General features: G+C 37.9%; 2 protein-coding genes across 2 annotated transcripts; one reads left to right on the forward strand and one right to left on the reverse strand.

The window, feature by feature from the left end:
- Positions 1-775: 775 nt before the first annotated feature.
- maea (macrophage erythroblast attacher, E3 ubiquitin ligase) lies at positions 776-9,849 on the forward strand. The gene is made up of 9 exons (XM_056768962.1): positions 776-922; positions 3,443-3,625; positions 3,717-3,920; positions 3,994-4,116; positions 5,934-6,010; positions 6,209-6,317; positions 7,255-7,388; positions 7,626-7,821; positions 8,483-9,849. Exons 1-9 carry the CDS (start codon positions 854-856, stop codon positions 8,576-8,578), a joined length of 1,191 nt encoding a protein of 396 aa, XP_056624940.1. The 5' UTR covers positions 776-853; the 3' UTR covers positions 8,579-9,849.
- A 2,201-nt stretch (positions 9,850-12,050) lies between these two features.
- aldob (aldolase b, fructose-bisphosphate) lies at positions 12,051-15,713 on the reverse strand. The gene is made up of 9 exons (XM_056768963.1): positions 15,564-15,713; positions 14,781-14,893; positions 14,415-14,626; positions 14,213-14,267; positions 13,970-14,130; positions 13,051-13,134; positions 12,794-12,968; positions 12,512-12,711; positions 12,051-12,400 (listed from the first exon to the last, which is right to left on the reverse strand). Exons 2-9 carry the CDS (start codon positions 14,890-14,892, stop codon positions 12,305-12,307), a joined length of 1,095 nt encoding a protein of 364 aa, XP_056624941.1. The 5' UTR covers position 14,893; positions 15,564-15,713; the 3' UTR covers positions 12,051-12,304.
- Between the last annotated feature and the right edge of the window lie 1,893 nt (positions 15,714-17,606).

Consider the following 17,606-nt stretch of genomic DNA (forward strand, 5'->3'; position numbering starts at 1 on the left):
CGGCTCGTTGCTCCACCGGACACAGTAGAGTGATGGGTGGGGGAGGGTTCACTCGCATGCTCGTGCAGGAAAAAGAAATATGAGCGCAATGTGTGGGGTGAGAGTGAGGGCGGAGGAAAAATATCATTTTTTAAAACTCAGTTTTAAACTATACGTGTAATCTGGTGTTTCTGCGTGCTTAATCTGAAATGTTGAAATGTTTCAATTACTGATCATATGACACACGTTTGCTCTCAGAACAAAAAATGGGTAAAAAAACCCACATTTGCACATCTGTTGTCAGGTTTTCCGAATACAAATGAATTTTACAAAAGGTTCAGATTCGAATTAAAATCAAAATACATTCATACACACAAAACAAATGCGTTTAGATGTTTTTTGTTCTTATATGTTTTGCACTGTACATTCTGTCAAAACAGTGGTACAGGAATGAAACAACCCTTTGAATTTAAACATGGTTTTATTGCAAACGTGCAACCACTGGTTGTTATTGTATTGGTTTTTACCACAATTTTAGAAAAAATATCATGATTAACTTTGGTCACAATTTAGTGAGGTAACTTAATCGTGCGATTGTGATTGTTGTAGTGAAACTATAAGTAATGGTAAATACTTTCTCATTTGTAAGTCGCTTTGGTCATAAGCGTGTTAAATTAATAAATGCCCTTACAGTACCTCTATTTAAAGTCACTTTATAACTATTATAACTATGCAAAAATTGTCAACTTAAATATTTGAACCCAGCCTCTCCCTTCTGTAAGGGGGCGGTAATGCGCAGTATCGGTCCTCGCCGCAGTGCAGGAAAACGATGGGAAGAAGATGAACAAACGCTCCACAGTTTCCCCAAAGCAAGATGGCGGTGCAGGAGACGGCAGCTCAACTATCTATGGCCCTAAAGGTCCAAGAATATCCAACTTTAAAGGTCTGTCGAGGAATTAATACACATTCTTAAAACGCGCGACCTAACGCCTCGATTCTGAGCAACGCGCGTTTCACAGTGACTAATCTCTCCACCACGAATCATCGATGAAATGAAAAGTATGTGACTGTATTTAGACAGTTAACTGGTTAGCTCTACGGCTAGATTATTTAGCAAAACAAGTCCCACATACAAACAGATCCTGCTGAATTAATCTCAAGCTGACGAGAGATGCTTTGGTAACGACGTTGACTGTACAGTTGTGTATTTAACGTCTCAGATCTGTTAAAGAGGGAACTGCCTCGTATAATATCGCACGAATCGAAGTCAATTCGGTAAATGTATTAAATTCAAAACTGACTCATTTAATTACAGCCTTATTCATGAATGCATCCAGCGAGTAATGCAGTTTAAATCCCATTGAACCAGCCAATGTATATTGACATAAATAGCATCGGAATATATAGCTAGCTACCTTATTATTTCAATACGTTTTGTATTAGATACAGACTACTTGTCAGTCGTGTGTTCAAATATAATGTTGATTTGAAGGTTATGATACAGACAGGATGATAATGTGTCTCTCATTTATGCTGGAGGAATCAACACATGCCATTGCCAAAGATGTCCAGTGCTCGGTATGCATATGATTATCTATTACATTAGATGTCATGTTGCTTTATGTTATTTTGTCCAATAGCTGCTGTTATCAGGATTATCGTGTATAAATTCTCGTCGAGGGAGTTAGTGTTTAATGCTCGGCACCTTTGTTCTCTGCGTCACAGATTTGTTTGCCTTTAGGTGCGATTGATAGCGTCGAGGATGAATCCTCACGTTAACCGAATCGTTTAATATCCGATGGCGTGTTTCGTCCATCATAAGGCGATCAGTTCATGGACCTTCAGAAAAATGACGCCTGTTCGTGTGCACGCAAACTGAATGTCAAAAATATACATTTTTCAGTGCTGTGTCAAGGGCATGTTACATATGAGCTTGCGTTGCTGCATTTGGAAAGATCTCCAGTACATTTCTTGAAGTCTTGTCTTCTCTGTGCAAAACATTTGAGGTAGTGTTTGATGTGTAATGTCGATTATTATTTTTCTCCGAGGCACCGTTTTTGTAGAATTGGGTTCCATGTGATATATTCATTTAAATGCATGATGTAATGCCGTATACTGATACAGGAGTATTCTGATGTTTGTGTTTCAATATTTGTTATAAGGTTTGTATAAATTATGGCTGTACATGAAAAGGTTTGAGCTGGTGCCTTTTGTTAATTAAGAAAATTGTTATCTTCAAATGTTTGATCTTTATGCATTACATAGCATATGTAAAAGTTTCTTTCCAGCGTTCATACTTTCTTCACTTGAATGCAACTCTACCCCCTTGGTTTATTTTGCGTATGGGGACTTTAAATATGCGAATTAGTCCCCGCCTCCATTCAATCGTGTGAGCTGGGCCTCAGACTTGATTCTAGTTTGACAGGTGACGTGAGCACTGTGTGTTCCTGTTGCAGAAGTAGATCTGAAACAGCAGTGATCGTTTCAGTGCCAAGTCTATGTGCCATTCTTACATATCTTTGGCTCAAATGTGTTTACGTGATTGGTAACAGGTTTATAATGTCATAAACAGAATAAGTTTCATGAAGAAAATAATCAGCAATAGTTTAAAATGATGAATTTGCACATGTTTTTTCTTAAAACATATTATAACACCACATACACATATACAACATTAAAATGAAGTGGACTTTAAGGTGGAGTTTATATTTTGATGATTAATGATACAACTGTAATACTGTATATGTCCACCATCGGCTGTATTGAAACCACAAAACTATACAGATACATATTTGGGATAAGAATTTCGGTTCATCCTAAATATATTAAATATCCAAGACGTCAGACACGGAAACATAATATGTGATTCTACTTATGATTATTTCTTGTGCCCTATGAAAATCATGACATCTTTCCATAGAATGGATGACTAATGACTTCGCTCTCTCTTTCACTTCTGTCAAAATCAGGTTTCACTGACAGAGTTTTAAGCTCTGTTTAAATCATGTTCATTTCTTAGAATTGTTTGCTAAAAGATTGATAAAACAACCTGCATATATAATGAGAAATATAAGAATGTGAGCGTTACAATCAGGGAAAAGGAAAGTTACTGGCAATGAACACTGAAAGTGTCTAAAGTCTTGGACTGCAATAAAAAGATAATATTTTGACATAATTTAATATACATACTAAACTGTTGAGAAGAATATTGAGTTTTATAAAATAAAGACTTGTATTGAGTTTGCAACGGGCTGTGTCACAGCATATTGGTATCCGATATATTGATATTGCTCCATAAAGTCTCAGACATCCACATGGTGTGTCAATCTTTTTCTAACTTTGGATGAACACTTTTCTGAGCATATCGTCGATTTATCTCTGAGAAATGTCTCTGATAGGTAGCTGGTAGCTCAGTTTGTTCTACCCATAGTAAGGAAATGCAACTTTATTTTTACCTCTGTAGGTTCCTTACGAAACCTTGAACAAGCGTTTCCGAGCAGCTCAGAAGAACATTGACCGGGAGACCAGTCACGTGACGATGGTGGTGGCAGAGCTGGAGAAAACCCTCAGTAGCTTTCCAGTTGTGGATACGGTAGTCTCTCTCTTGGATGGGGTGGTTGAGAAGCTCAGTGCCCTCAAGAGAAAGGTGCACTGACAACATCAGTTGGAATGAAATGCGCTCTTATGTTGCTCCAACAGTTACATTGCAAAAATGTATTTCGTGTTTTTACTGACAGGCAGCTGAGTCTATCCAAGCAGAGGATGAGAGTGCTAAGCTATGTAAGCGACGCATAGAGCACCTGAAGGAACATAGCAGTGACCAACCAGCCAGTGTCAATGTTTGGAAGAAGAAACGCATGGACCGCATGATGGTGGAACATCTACTGCGTTGTGGCTATTACAACACCGCAGTCAAACTAGCCAGACAAAGTGGTATCGAGGTGTGTCTCCATGTTGTATGCTTGTATGTGCAGGACTTGTGCTATTTTACACATGGCTTTTTTATCGTTCTAGGATTTGGTGAACATAGAAATGTTTCTTACTGCGAAAGAAGTGGAAGAGTCGCTCGAACGACAGGAAACGGCGACGTGTCTGGCTTGGTGTCATGATAACAAGTCTCGTCTACGAAAAATGAAAGTGAGGGTTCAATATAGTGTCCGTGTTTGCTTCCCTATTGGCTGCTTTTTATAAATATTTACTTTGTTGTTATGGAGCCAAATTGAGGAGAAATGTGACTGCATGTTTTCATTTATTAACAGTTACAGTTGTGTTCAAAATTATTCAACCCCCACTGAAATTGATTGTTTTGGTCGGTTTGACATTGATTATGATCATTCAGTCATCCTGCTTACAATTAAATCAAAGAGGCACGTGTAGGTCAGACAAATATAACATAACATTTATAATGAAATAACCACAAATGTCTTTTCTGAGCTCACATCATTATCAGTTTTATTCAACCCCCAAGTGACATTCAATCTTAGTACTTAGTACAACATCCTTTTACAGTTATAACAGCTTTTAAACGTGAAGCATAGCTTGACACAAGTGTCTTGCAGCGATCTACGGGTATCTTCGCCCATTCATCATGGGCACAAGCCTCCAGTTCAGTCACATTCTTAGGCTTGCGCACTGCAACTGCTTTCTTTAAGTCCCACCAGAGGTTCTCAATCGGATTTAAGTCTGGTGACTGTGATGGCCACTTCAAAATGTTCCAGCCTTTAATCTGCAACCATGCTCTAGTGGACTTGGAGGTATGCTTGGGATTGTCCTGTTGAAAGGTCCAACACCTTCCAAGCCTCAGGTTTGTGACGGACTGCATCACATTGTCATCCAATATCTCCTGGTACTGAAGAGAATTCATGGTACCTTGCACACGTTTAAGCTTCCCAGTTCCTGCAGAAGCAAAACAGCCCCAAAGCATGATTGACCCTCCGCCATGCTTCACAGTAGGCATGGTGTTCTTTTCTTCATAGGCCTTGTTCAAACATAGCGTTGATCCATGGGCCCAAACAGTTCTAATTTTGTTTCATCAGTCCACAGAACACTATCCCAAAACTTCTGTGGTTTGTCCACATGACTTTTGGCATACTGCAGTCGACTCTTCCTATTCTTTGGGGACAGCAAGGGGGTGCGCCTGGGAGTTCTGGCATGGAGGCCTTCATTACGCAGGGTGCGCCGTATTGTCTGAGGAGAAACTTCAGTACCCACATCTGACAAATCTTTTCTCAGTTCCTCAGCAGTCACACAGGGACTTTTCTCCACTCTACGCTTCAGGTAGCGCACAGCAGTCGAAGTAAGCATCTTCTTTCTGCCACGACCAGGTAGCGTTTCAACAGTGCCCTTTGCCTTTAATGTGCGAATGATGCTTCCTATGGTGTCTCTTGTAATGATTAACATCTTTGCAATCTTCTTATAGCCATTGCCCTTCCTGTGAAGAGTAATCACCTGTTCTCTTGTCTTCCTGGACCATTCTCTTGACCTCACCATGTTTGTAACCACACCAGTAAATGTCTAGAAGGAGCTGAGTATCACAGTCATTTTAAAGCTGCCTAATTGGTGTTTATTAGGCTTTATTGCTGCTCCCTGATATCCACAGGTGTTTTCAATACCTGATTGAAAACACTTCATTGAACCTCTGTTCTTCATAGTGGTAGTCTTTAAGGGGTTGAATAATTATGTCAATGAAGAATTCACAAAAGAAACATTTACTACTGTATTACAAAACTAACTTATGTTATTTTAGTTGCATATGGTTCTTTAAGAAGTCCTTGTAGGATTTCAGTCTGAATACAATTACAAATGTACACTAAATTCCCTAAAACCATTTTCAGCATTGGGGGTTGAATAATTTTAAACACAACTGTATATTCTTTTAATAGTCTGAAGATTATACAGTTGGTGGAGTTTTAGGATTTGGTAGTCATTTTGCTAAAATACTGTCCTGTTCCCAGAGCTGTTTGGAGTTCAGTTTAAGGATCCAGGAATTTATTGAACTCATTCGACAAAACAAACGCATGGATGCAGTACGGTATGAAACTTTAACATTCTTATTTAAAACAGACAGACATTGAATAAATAATGCAAAGCAACACTCATTTAGTTTTGATAATAATGATCATTTATGATTTCAGTTCTTTATGTGACTGCCATTAGAAGTCGTATTGTCATTTAAGTGTTTATCTATAAGTAAATATTTATAGAAACAACCAATTTTTTTCTCTCTTAGACATGCACGCAAACACTTCAGCCAAGCAGAAGGATTGCAGCTGGACGAGGTGCAGCATGTGATGGGCATGCTGGCTTTTCCTTCTGATACACACATCTCACCTTATAAGGCAAGCCAAATTTTCAGTTATTTGAAGGAATTTGATATTGATTCTTAATTATTTCTGAAAATGTGCTGCAACATTCTATGCCTAAACTGACTATTTAAGAAACTGAAAATGTCTTAATTTAAAATCTTGATATAAAGAATTTTAAAGAAATCTGAAGAAATCTTTTAATTTGTATTACTATAAAATTCAAATTTGAATGCATCTTAATAATAAAAACTACACAGCAATAAAGTAATCAAACTTTAATTGACACTAAAATTATAATAATAAAATCTGACAGTAAATACTTTTACCAACAATGACAAAGTCAATATATTATTTTCAAGTTCTAGACCATATTGAATGTAACAGTTCTTTTTACCAATTATGTAAAAAACAATTCTGCAAAAATGCACTCAAATAAGAAACAATACAAAGTTTAAATATGGTACAATCACTACAATAGAAAAGCCAAAAACTAAATATTCTGTTCCTGTATGTAAACACATTTGACTTAAAAAACTGTGGAAAACAACTGTACAACAACTGTAAACATCCTATCAGGAACCACTGTTACTACACACATTTTTAAGTAATTGCTATGCGATGTCTACAAAAATGTACAGTGTAACATCCCGATGGATGATGACATAGGGCACAGTTATAAAGTTAGGCACATCGTCTTTATACAGCACGCACTGCACAGTTACAAAGTCAGGCGGTACTGTTCTGTACAGCGCAAGCAGCGCAGACATAAAGTCATACCCATCTTCTCTATTTATGCTTGGTCTTTGAAGGGAAGAGGCGTGATGACAGATTTTTGCCCTTTTCTTATTTTATGCCCAAAACCGTTAATGACATTTTGGCCGAACATTTTAGCAGACAAAATTTTGGTGCATCCCTAGTCATAGCATGTACAAGTTCAACGGTCTATGACGTGTTCTTGTTTTTCTCACAGGATTTTCTGGATCCAGCTCGCTGGAAAATGCTGATCCAGCAGTTCAGATATGACAACTACAGATTACACCAGCTGGGGAACAACTCTGTGTTTACCATTACCTTGCAGGCAGGGCTGTCTGCCATCAAAACTCCGTATCCTTTCTGCAGTAACATTCACTATCCTTTGAGTTTTTATGTTGTGTGTCTATAAGATCATTTATTATCTTCTGTGTTTTGAACCATACAACAAGTTTACAACATTTATTCACTTGTATTTAATCGCTGGATGGAAAAAGTCAGGGATCATATTTTTTTATAATACTGTAGTCTGTCCTTTGACCTAATAAAGACCCATTTATTCATTAATAGACCTTAACATTAGGATTTCAGACAGTGTTATAAAGAAGATGGGTCTTCCAAAAACCCAGACTGCCCCGTCTGCAGCAAATCGCTCAACAAATTGGCTCAACCTCTCCCCATGGCCCACTGTGCAAACTCACGACTGGTGTGCAAAATCTCCGGCGAAGTCATGAATGAGAACAACCCCCCTATGATGCTGCCTAACGGCTATGTGTATGGATACAACGTGAGTCTCCACGTTATGAGTTTCATTCAGCTGTGTGTCTGCTAGGGATGGATATCGTTAAGATTTTATAGACATCGATAATGCTTATTGATACCGGTACTTATCAATACTGTTATCGATAATACGCTCTATAATTTGTAAAAGATGTTTATTACAGCTGAGCTTTAGAATTGCATTTTACAATTGCTTCTGACCAAACAGAAAATGCCACATAACAAAACATGTATGTATTCCTTAGCATATCACTTACGGCACTTAGCATATGCATAGGAGCACATCGTAATGTAATTCAACATATTTACTTTACATCAATATGGTTATTTGGCACTTTCTGTTTTTAGGTCTCCATAAATGTAAGTAATATTAATAAATTAATAATTGTTTGTTCTATTTTTCATACTTTTACTAGCACATTTAATTCAATTTTCAAAAATAAGTACATATACTCTAAGCCAAATTATTAAAAACAATGTAATAACTTGTTCTCAAATAAAGGGGTGTTTTACAAAAGCCTCTTCGTTGTGAAACGAATCTGGTATCAACCCAATTAGGTACCGGTTCTCGATGCCCATCCCTAGTGTCTGCTCCTTAGTATGTTGCCTTATGTGTTATGTGCAGTTCAGAACGCTGTCATTAACATTCCTTTCACTCTGCTCCACAGTCTCTCTTGTCCATTCGTCAAGATGACAAGGTGATATGCCCCAGGACCAAAGAGGTATTCAACTTTTCCCAGGCTGAGAAGGTTTATATTATGTGATGGGAGCGCCACATACTTTCCAGAACGTTAAGCTGTGGCGTCATTGTGAACCGCAAGTTCAAGACATCATTTGTCCAAGGGCTTCAATCCTTCAACCCTTGTTTCATTCGAACAAATCGTATCGACAATACGCCCCAACGAGATACTGGCCTACAAGCTCATTACTGAACGGATGGTTCAGAATTACAGTGGAGTTGTCCTGGGTCAAATGGACTGATTTTTTTGTGGTGGTTTTTAAAAGGGTTGATATTTTGGCATTTATTTAACTGAATTCTTTACACTAGCGTGAAACAAACGAATATGGCTCCATGTCACTTTATCTCAAAGAGCTTCTGCCTTGTAGTGTGTTATCGAAATTAATTATTCATTGTTGGTTTTTTGAACAAGGGCACCCATTTAGGTCATTATTTTTAAGATAGATTGTGAGTGGGTAGCTGTAGAAAACATGCTCTAATGCCTCGCTTCTGCACCTGTGAAATCTGTGACCACTTGCGTTAATGTTCATGTACTCTTAATCTGTATTTGACAGACGTCCTTACAGTCTGTGAGGTAACCTGTGGGAAAATGTTGTAGCATTTAGAGCAATACTTCTCTGTATCACAACAAGTCTGTGGATGTTTAGACTAAAAGACATGATCGTGTTTTAGTGTCAGACTGTTGGCAAAGATTGACATTGGCTTACACTTTACAGTATGTGGCAGTATTATGTCAACATACATTCATTCTTTCATTAAATAACATGTATGTATGTATAACCGAGGTCCTTTTTTAGAGACATGTATGCAAGAGTGACTTTCAAAAAATATGCCTGATTTTTTAAACACTGTGTTTTTGGACATTTAGTGCTGTTTTGTGACTGAAAGTTCAATAGACAATGTAAATAAACGTGTTGAATTTCAGGGTAGATTCCAATCTTATTACACTGATTTTAGAGTCATTGTTTTCCTATCGTATGTACTTTGTGGCTACAGTCGTTTTGTTTGGAACTTTCGTTTTCACAGTGTGCTGTATCTCTTCCCTTGCACATATTCCTGAACTACAAAAGTCCCAGGTTTCACAGGATCAAGAGCAGACAAGGGCAACTGCGAAAGCCCCTTCATCCTTTAGTACATCATACACACACCAATGTAACCTTCCTGTTGGATATCACTTTCCATGTGTTTAACAGTAGTTGTGGAAAGACTTGCTTACAAACTGCTCATGCATGTGTGGTTTGGTAGGATAGATGGGTTGTTCATGTCAAATTGCCAATAAACACTGATTTGATTGTTTTTTTGTTAGTGTCTGGGGAATGCGAGTTTTCTGAGTGACAGTAAAATATTCTTGGGGAAACGCAAAAGTTTAGCAAAGGAACGCATTTTTCTTGGGGAGGCCAAAAGATGAAAAATATTTTAGCTCCCTATCCTATTTTTCACCACCAGTACAGTATGTGCCTTTAGTGACTCTGTACCGCATCCCATCTGGTTTGACGCTGTATGATAACATCGTAAACAGAGAAAGACTTGCTCTGGGGCAACTCAAACCCCCCCTTGTTCCAATCATGGTTTACGTGAGAACAAAAATGAATGTCATGAGTTTAGTGTAAATTACAATTAAGTCTCTAGAATTACTAATTGACCTTTAAAGGTGCACTGAAATCTGACTCTTTTTTTATTTAAAATATGTAAGCCTCAAGGACATCAATAAACTGATATGCTTCTAAGCGCCAACGAAATTCACATTTAGAACGTTCAAAACTGACAATCTAGTACATGCGTTCTGATAAAATCTAGAAAATTGATGACCTTCAGCTCTCATCAAAGTTGTTTTCCAATCAAATGCAGTTTAGAATTCGAAGAGACTCATCCCCTTTTACTATGAAACGCTGCTGAAGCGGCATGCCATGTCAGCCACTTGTTCACACATTTATTTTGTCCTACATAGTAAATGAATCATAGTGCACTATATTGAGAGATGATTCAGACAGTGTTAATGTGTTGCCCATTGGGAAGAATGTAATCTGCTTTCATTTCAGTGTCACTAATCTGACCCGTTCAAAGTCATACTACACAGTACATTGTATGTTTAGCTCTATAAAAGAAATCGGACATCGCAGCCTTGATGAGTAAGAAGACAAACGCCAGTGTTACACACACCAAAACCACAACCATCCTTTTTGTATTGAGCACAGCGTTCAGATAAACCACCCAATCCTGTGTGAAACAGATTAGGCGAAAAATATTAATTGAAAATAGATACACATCAGTCTAGATCCCGTTAATGTTGCAATGAAAGTAAAAAGACCTTTTATGGTGGGCCATCAGTTCCATTCAGACCTGTTTGAGAGTTTGATCCAACCTGTCAAATAAAGGTTTCAACAAATGTAAGGGTTCACATGTATCTGTGACTCATTCCTATTGCCCTTTAAATGCTTGCATAATACAGGGAGAGAGAGCAGCCAAAATGCTTTGGCTGTAATTAATAGAATGTTTGCTGGGCCTCATTGGCTCCTGGTATGACGCAGTAACATATTCTGACATCCACGACAATTGTGAATAATATGTGCTCTTATACTTGAATCGTGATGTTTGAAGAGCTTTGTCACATTTCTTTTTTGTCACAGTATTGCACTCTTCATGTTTTGATTGAGAAGCAGTGTTATGAACCAGACTAATAATGCATATTTGAGTGTTCAGCCTGTGTCATTGCACGTGAGACAGAGACTACTGTATGTTGCAGTTAATGTAGGGACATAATTTGGAGAAGATTAAAACTTTCAGATTATTTTCTATTACCCTTCCATCCAAACAACATCTCAATCTGATTCATCTCCTGTTTCAGGCATCTTTTTTGATACATTTTTATTAATTTAGTTTTTTAGAGTTTTGAGTCAACTACAATATCTCAAATTCAGTTCAACGCATCTCAACCCATCATTCTACATTTTGGTATTTTCCAATTTGTTCCTTTTTTGATATTTTGAGCCGATGAACAGTCTGAGTTCAGTTGAACTACAGAATTTGAAGTGAACTGTGAATAAACACGTGATGTTTCCCAGGTGCTCTTCCAAATGTGAAATTTATTTGTGTATGTCATTGTTGTTTTTTCGAAAGGGATTGTGTTTAAAAGAGCTCATTTGAGCAATGACTGGGGTTTGAAAAAAATCTATTTTGAAGTGCTATTGGGATTTGTCACTTTGAAATTTAAAGAGTTTATAACTGTAGCATTGAAAGGGGTTGTGTTCTACTAAGTGTTAAAGAGACACAAATACTAAGATCCTTTCGATACACCTCCAGGACAGCACTAACTCATTTTTAAATACCCGGTTACAAAAGTGGCGTCACGAACAGGATCGAAGTACGCACATGGTTTGTATTCTGCTGTCTGCACGTGGTTTCTCTGTCCGCTATCATGACAGTTTAAACTAAATGTTTGACAAAACTTAACCTCTTATAATGTTTAACAAAACAGTAGTGAAAATAATGCATGTAAATAATATCCCAAGTATTTATTTATTTATTCCAAAATTAAAAAGAACAGCCGGTGCATATGCATAAAAAAACGATGCCAGGTCAGGGTTGTTTAAATCCAGTAATGAGCGTTGACATCTTTGGTCATTTTCAGGTAGAAGCTGCTTCTATAGATCACATCAAGGCATTGTCATCGTGAATACATTTGGAATCTTTGCATACAACTTTTCCATCTAAATTGTCCACTGTATGCTGGCATATTGATTTGTTGTTCAGTTTAGTAGACATAGCTTGCAGTAAAGAGAGACTGTGTCGATGCTTGGCCAGCCTGGCCAGATGGTTTGTATTCGCCTTTTGATGCCAGACCATTGGTCTGAAAGGAAACAACACTCTATTGTAAATATACAATCTTTGACCATATATAATGTGAACTAACAACACAGAAAAAATAAATGAACGTATTCAACGCAATTGGATGAGTCACCTTGGCACGTGTGACGAAGGCCTCCTGTGCAGCCTTCTTGTTCGCTGCTTGTCCCTTCCACGCAGCAAGAGCTGAAGCCTGAAGAGCACGGCCATATGAGAATGTCAGCTTCCAGGGTTTGTGCAGAGGGGTCTGGTTAATAGCGTTCAGATTCAGAGAAGCCTCTTCCTCGCTTTGGCCACCAGAAAGGAAGCAGATGCCTGAGAAGCAAAAGAAGGATGTAGCAAAAAAGAGCATTCAAATGAAGATCGTCCTATGAGTTTCGGGGAAGCATTGTCTAACCTGGTACAGCAGCTGGCACTGTGCGTCTGAGAGCAGTTACTGTTGCCATGGCAACCTCCTGTGGAGTATACTTTTTGGTGCCGGAGTGTCCAGCCATAACCATGTTTGGTTTGAGCAGAGTGCCCTCCAGATACACATGGTGGTCAGAGAGCGCCTTGTATACAGCTGCCAGGACCTTGGAGGTGATATGTTAGGAGTTAACCTATGAAGAGTTTAAACTGGCTTTTATATGTTGTTTTATAAAGGTGCGAACGTACCTGCTCAGTTACATACTGGCATCTTTGCAGATCATGATCGCCGTCTGGGAGGATCTCGGGTTCTACAATTGGCACCAGACCATTCTAAAGAAAAACAATTTTTACGTTTTCTAAACTAGGGTTTCTTAAAACGATATTTCACATGCAAAACAATGTTTTACTCAGCCTCAAGCCATCCTGACTGAATATGACTTTCTTCTTGAAACATAATACAGTCGTAGTTATAATATCACGTATTTACTTCCAAGCGGTGGAATGGAAATGAATGTACGTCTACTTTTTAAAGCTCCAAATAGTGCATCCATCGATCAAAGAACTGCTTGGCATGACTCCGTGGTCTTAACAAAGGTCTTCTGAAGTAAATCGATGTGTTTGTTTTAGAGAAAATCCATATTGACAGGGCTATTAACGTTGATGTCTAGCTTCCGTTCTCCCTCAGATGTGTCATGATTCGACCCTTTTGGTCATGATTTTCTAGTCTTGTGGCAGGATCATGACAGACCCATGTGTTTAGTATGTGAGAGAGACGTGGCATTGTTTATTTTGGCGTGAAATACGCTTTTGGTCTTGTCATCGACCTCGCCCTCTCGTTTCCTCATTGAACGTAATTATTTCATGCATTCATATTTCAATTATTTCAGGGATAATGCGTCGATTTGCTTCAGAAGACCTTCAGAAGACCGTGTCGAGCACTTCTTTAATCGATGGATGCACTTTTTGGAGCTTCAAAAAGTCGACAGCCATGAACTCCCATTGTACCGCTTGGAAGTAATATGATACGTGGTATTATAACTTCGATTCAGTAAGAATGCCTCGAGGGTAAGTAAAACAGAGTTTCCTGCCTGAAATATTCCTTTAAAACAGAATAAACAAAGATACCCAATGCAAAATATGGGAATAACAAGTTTTGCTTTGTCACCTGTTGGCAAATGCTGGCATATCTTGCTAGAACATTAGCATTCTCAGCAATGGCCAGGGCAGAGGGGCAGCTGTTAGAGATCTTAAGCACACAACGCCACTTGGCAAAATCACAACCATCTTTTTTGTATTGGGCACAGCGTTCTGATAAACCATCCAAACCTATGAGAAACAGATTAGGCAAAATGATTAGAACAATTTCAATCTCAATTTCTTCTATGTTGCAATGAAAGTAAAAGATTACCCTGTGTGGTTGTCTCGTCATCCGTTCCATTCAGACCTGCTGTGCCTTTGTCCACCTTAAACACAAAACCACTGTTTGTCAGTTTGATCTAACCTGTCAAAACTCATAAGAGTTCAACAAATGGTACTCTGCAAATTAGTTTGGAAGCCGTCTATGAGGGAGAATGCATTCATATGGGTACATAAGCAGACAGGAGCCTCACCTTGATGCCAACTACGATGCCCTTATCCTTGATGACTTTTGGAAAAAGAACCCCGCTGTTTGATTTTTGGTACAGTGTTTCGTGGAAAAAGATGACGCCACCCACACTTTCAGAGATGGAAGCATCTACAGAGAAGAGGAGGTCACGGAAGCTACGGCGGTTTTCTTCAGTGTTCTCCACATTAATCTTCTGAAAACGCTTTGCCATTGTCCCTAGAATGTGAAAGAAAGAAATAAATGACCTTTGAAAACTCATCTCGATCTGACATCTACAAAATCAGACCTTTTAAGTCAAGATAACCAAGTTTCCAAAACTTTCATTGACAGTTTTTTTATGATGTCTTGCTAAAGAACCACATGGTTTTACCTGTGGATTCATCTGCAGCAAGGATGCCTTTTCCAGGAGCTACAATGCGCTGGGCAATTGTGGCAAGCTCCTTCTTCTGCTCCGGAGAGAGAGATGGAAACTGGTGGGTCATGCTGAAAAAATAGAAAGGCAAAATGAACAATTATTACAAACAACAAAACGTGTCATTGACAGAACTTGTGTTTTTCACGCCTCTCTCTGTTTGTAAATATTTGGCCTATATGTTGAACTTTGGTCCAGATTCAGAGAAAGATAGTTTTTGCTCCTCCCATTGAACAAACAAGTTCAGGGTTCGCTGTCATTGAGCAAACCTGAAAAACGTCCTCGCTCTTCCAGCGAGTGTGTGCGACACGTCTTGCACGGTTCCGTACACTATTACGAACCTGTACGTATGCGATAATAAAATCTAGCTTTAGCAGTAAACAAAAGTTTTAATAAATTGTTGAATGCATTGAAGATGAAACATGCAACAAACCAATCATATTACCCAACCATTGCACAACCAACATATCGCTGAAAGGACCGTGTTGCGACAGAAGAGAGCATCTTGTTTAATTATCCATGCGTGCATTACGCACATTATTGCACGTTGTTTCGAAAATGTATATATATGTATATATGTAATATATATATTCATTGCTCTTTTAACCCGAATATACTTAAAGTCTATCACTTCTTTAACCTATATGAGATTGTAAATAAAAATGCAAAATTAACATTTACAAATTGTAACGCGATAATTAAAGTAACTAAAGAGTTTAGAAGTTGAACAGCCATTCTTACTTGAATGTTCTCGATGGAAGCACTGTGTAGATAATGTAGCTGAAGGGGGTTGATCCCACTCACGCAGTAATGTGTCAGTACAGAATGAAAGCAACACAGTGGTATTTATTTCAGCGGACTTCGGAGGCTGGACGAAAGTGATGCGGAACAGGCGTGCTCAGCCTCCAGTGACGCCATTGGCTTTCATGTGAAATGGGTGTGTGAGAACGTCTGCCTATGTGGACTTTGGAATGGGGTTTAAAACTCCAAAGGTTTCAGTTGGGCAGCCGTGAGCTGCAAGACTTGCAAGTTTTTAAAATGGTCTTACAACATTTATAGGAGCATTCTTATTTAATCCACACTTGTAAAGCCCACACATGAAATCTGAGATTAAAAAAATGCTTTTAAGGTTTTTTCAGTTTCTGCATTGCTCTAATGTAAGTGTCACATACTTTTGTAAACTGATACGTTTACTAATGCAAATAGGGAAAAACTCACAGCTTTAAACAGAACTTTATCTTGTTACAAATACAAACTGGTTGTGAAAAGGTTATTTGATTTAGAGTGCCAGGAGTGACGCAGTATCATAAAAGGTCACCTGTTACAATGTATTAAGGTTATGTGATAAGTTCACTTATTAATACTGTGTCATTTAAGTTGAAAGGAACTACATTGGTTGAAATATAGCTTTCCTTTGATGCTTTTATACAGTAATCTACATGCCATACATGACACAAGTTTGAAACCCATCCTAAACTGACGCTGTAGTATTGATACAATTAAATTGTGTTTTTTTATATAATTAGAATATTAAAATATTACATATAAAAAACTCCATTCTAGAGGTATTTATCATAAAAGTAAATCTTTTGTCTGTGTCTGCGTGCTGTAAAGACACCAATCACAAAGGGAGTATTGACTCTGGAGAATGACATCAAGAGCAGTTAACAAAATCAATTTTGTGAACAGACAAAACAGGACCTGATGAAATCCTTTGATTGATAAATACACTGCATGCTGATGTTAAGAGCAAAAGACGTGCCCTGACGCACAGCTACTACACAGCAACAGAAAAAAAGGGGGATTTCACAACTTAGACTCTGTATTCAAGGGCAATAGTCTCAAAGGTACTGCCAGGCACAGAGTCCAAATAGACCCAGATTGTGCCCTGAATCACAGGAAACTGTAAATAGTAAAGACTCAATTCAAACCATGTGCACATACAGTATAAAGCGTTCTGTAGGCTAAATCATACAAATGCAATACAAAGTACAATGTAAAGCATTTCTTTACCGTGTGTGGAGGAATTTAGCACATAATTAACTAACATTTCCTATGCCACATGACCTAGCCAGAGTTTTAACACAATATTTTAATTGTTATTCCTAATTAAACAAATGGTTAAGCTCTGTGTTTTATAATAATTGTGTTTTTCCTCAATGCACATTGCATTACACAATTGATGCAATATTCATAGTCAATTTTCTGTCTGTGTTCCCAAAACAGTTTGTTACTCTTGCTACAATTGATCTCAACTGTTATTCTAAATTTCAAAAGCTCATTAATCAAAGGAAATTAAATTAAAAACTATTGCAAAATAGAAAAGTGTATGTTTGTAAATGTTGTTAAGGTCAGCATTATGGTAAGGCAGAGTCAGACTTCAGCACTGCTGCTGTAGTTGCATTTGGCAGAGAGCAGACAGCGGCCCACTAGGGGCAAATTTGAATCCTTATACGTTTTTTCTTTACTAAACATTTTCATTAAAAAACAAGCATTATCATTGTCAGACACATTAACAAATACATTCAAACAGCAGAACACACACACACACACACACACACACAAACAATCTAAATCAAAGCTAGATTGTATTACATTTTGGGATTTAAATATATATTTGAGGGATAAAAACTTTCAAATTTGTTTGCCACAGAACATGGATATACTTATAATAAATATTTTTTTGTATAAATAAAACTTAAAGCTACAATGTCAAACATTATTAATCATCCTTGATGTTTCTCACTTTCAGAAAACACACAAAGACAGTAAACACTCGGCATA

The sequence above is a fragment of the Triplophysa dalaica genome, chromosome 16 (genome assembly GCF_015846415.1).
Source record: "Triplophysa dalaica isolate WHDGS20190420 chromosome 16, ASM1584641v1, whole genome shotgun sequence".
Lineage (NCBI taxonomy): Eukaryota > Metazoa > Chordata > Actinopteri > Cypriniformes > Nemacheilidae > Triplophysa > Triplophysa dalaica.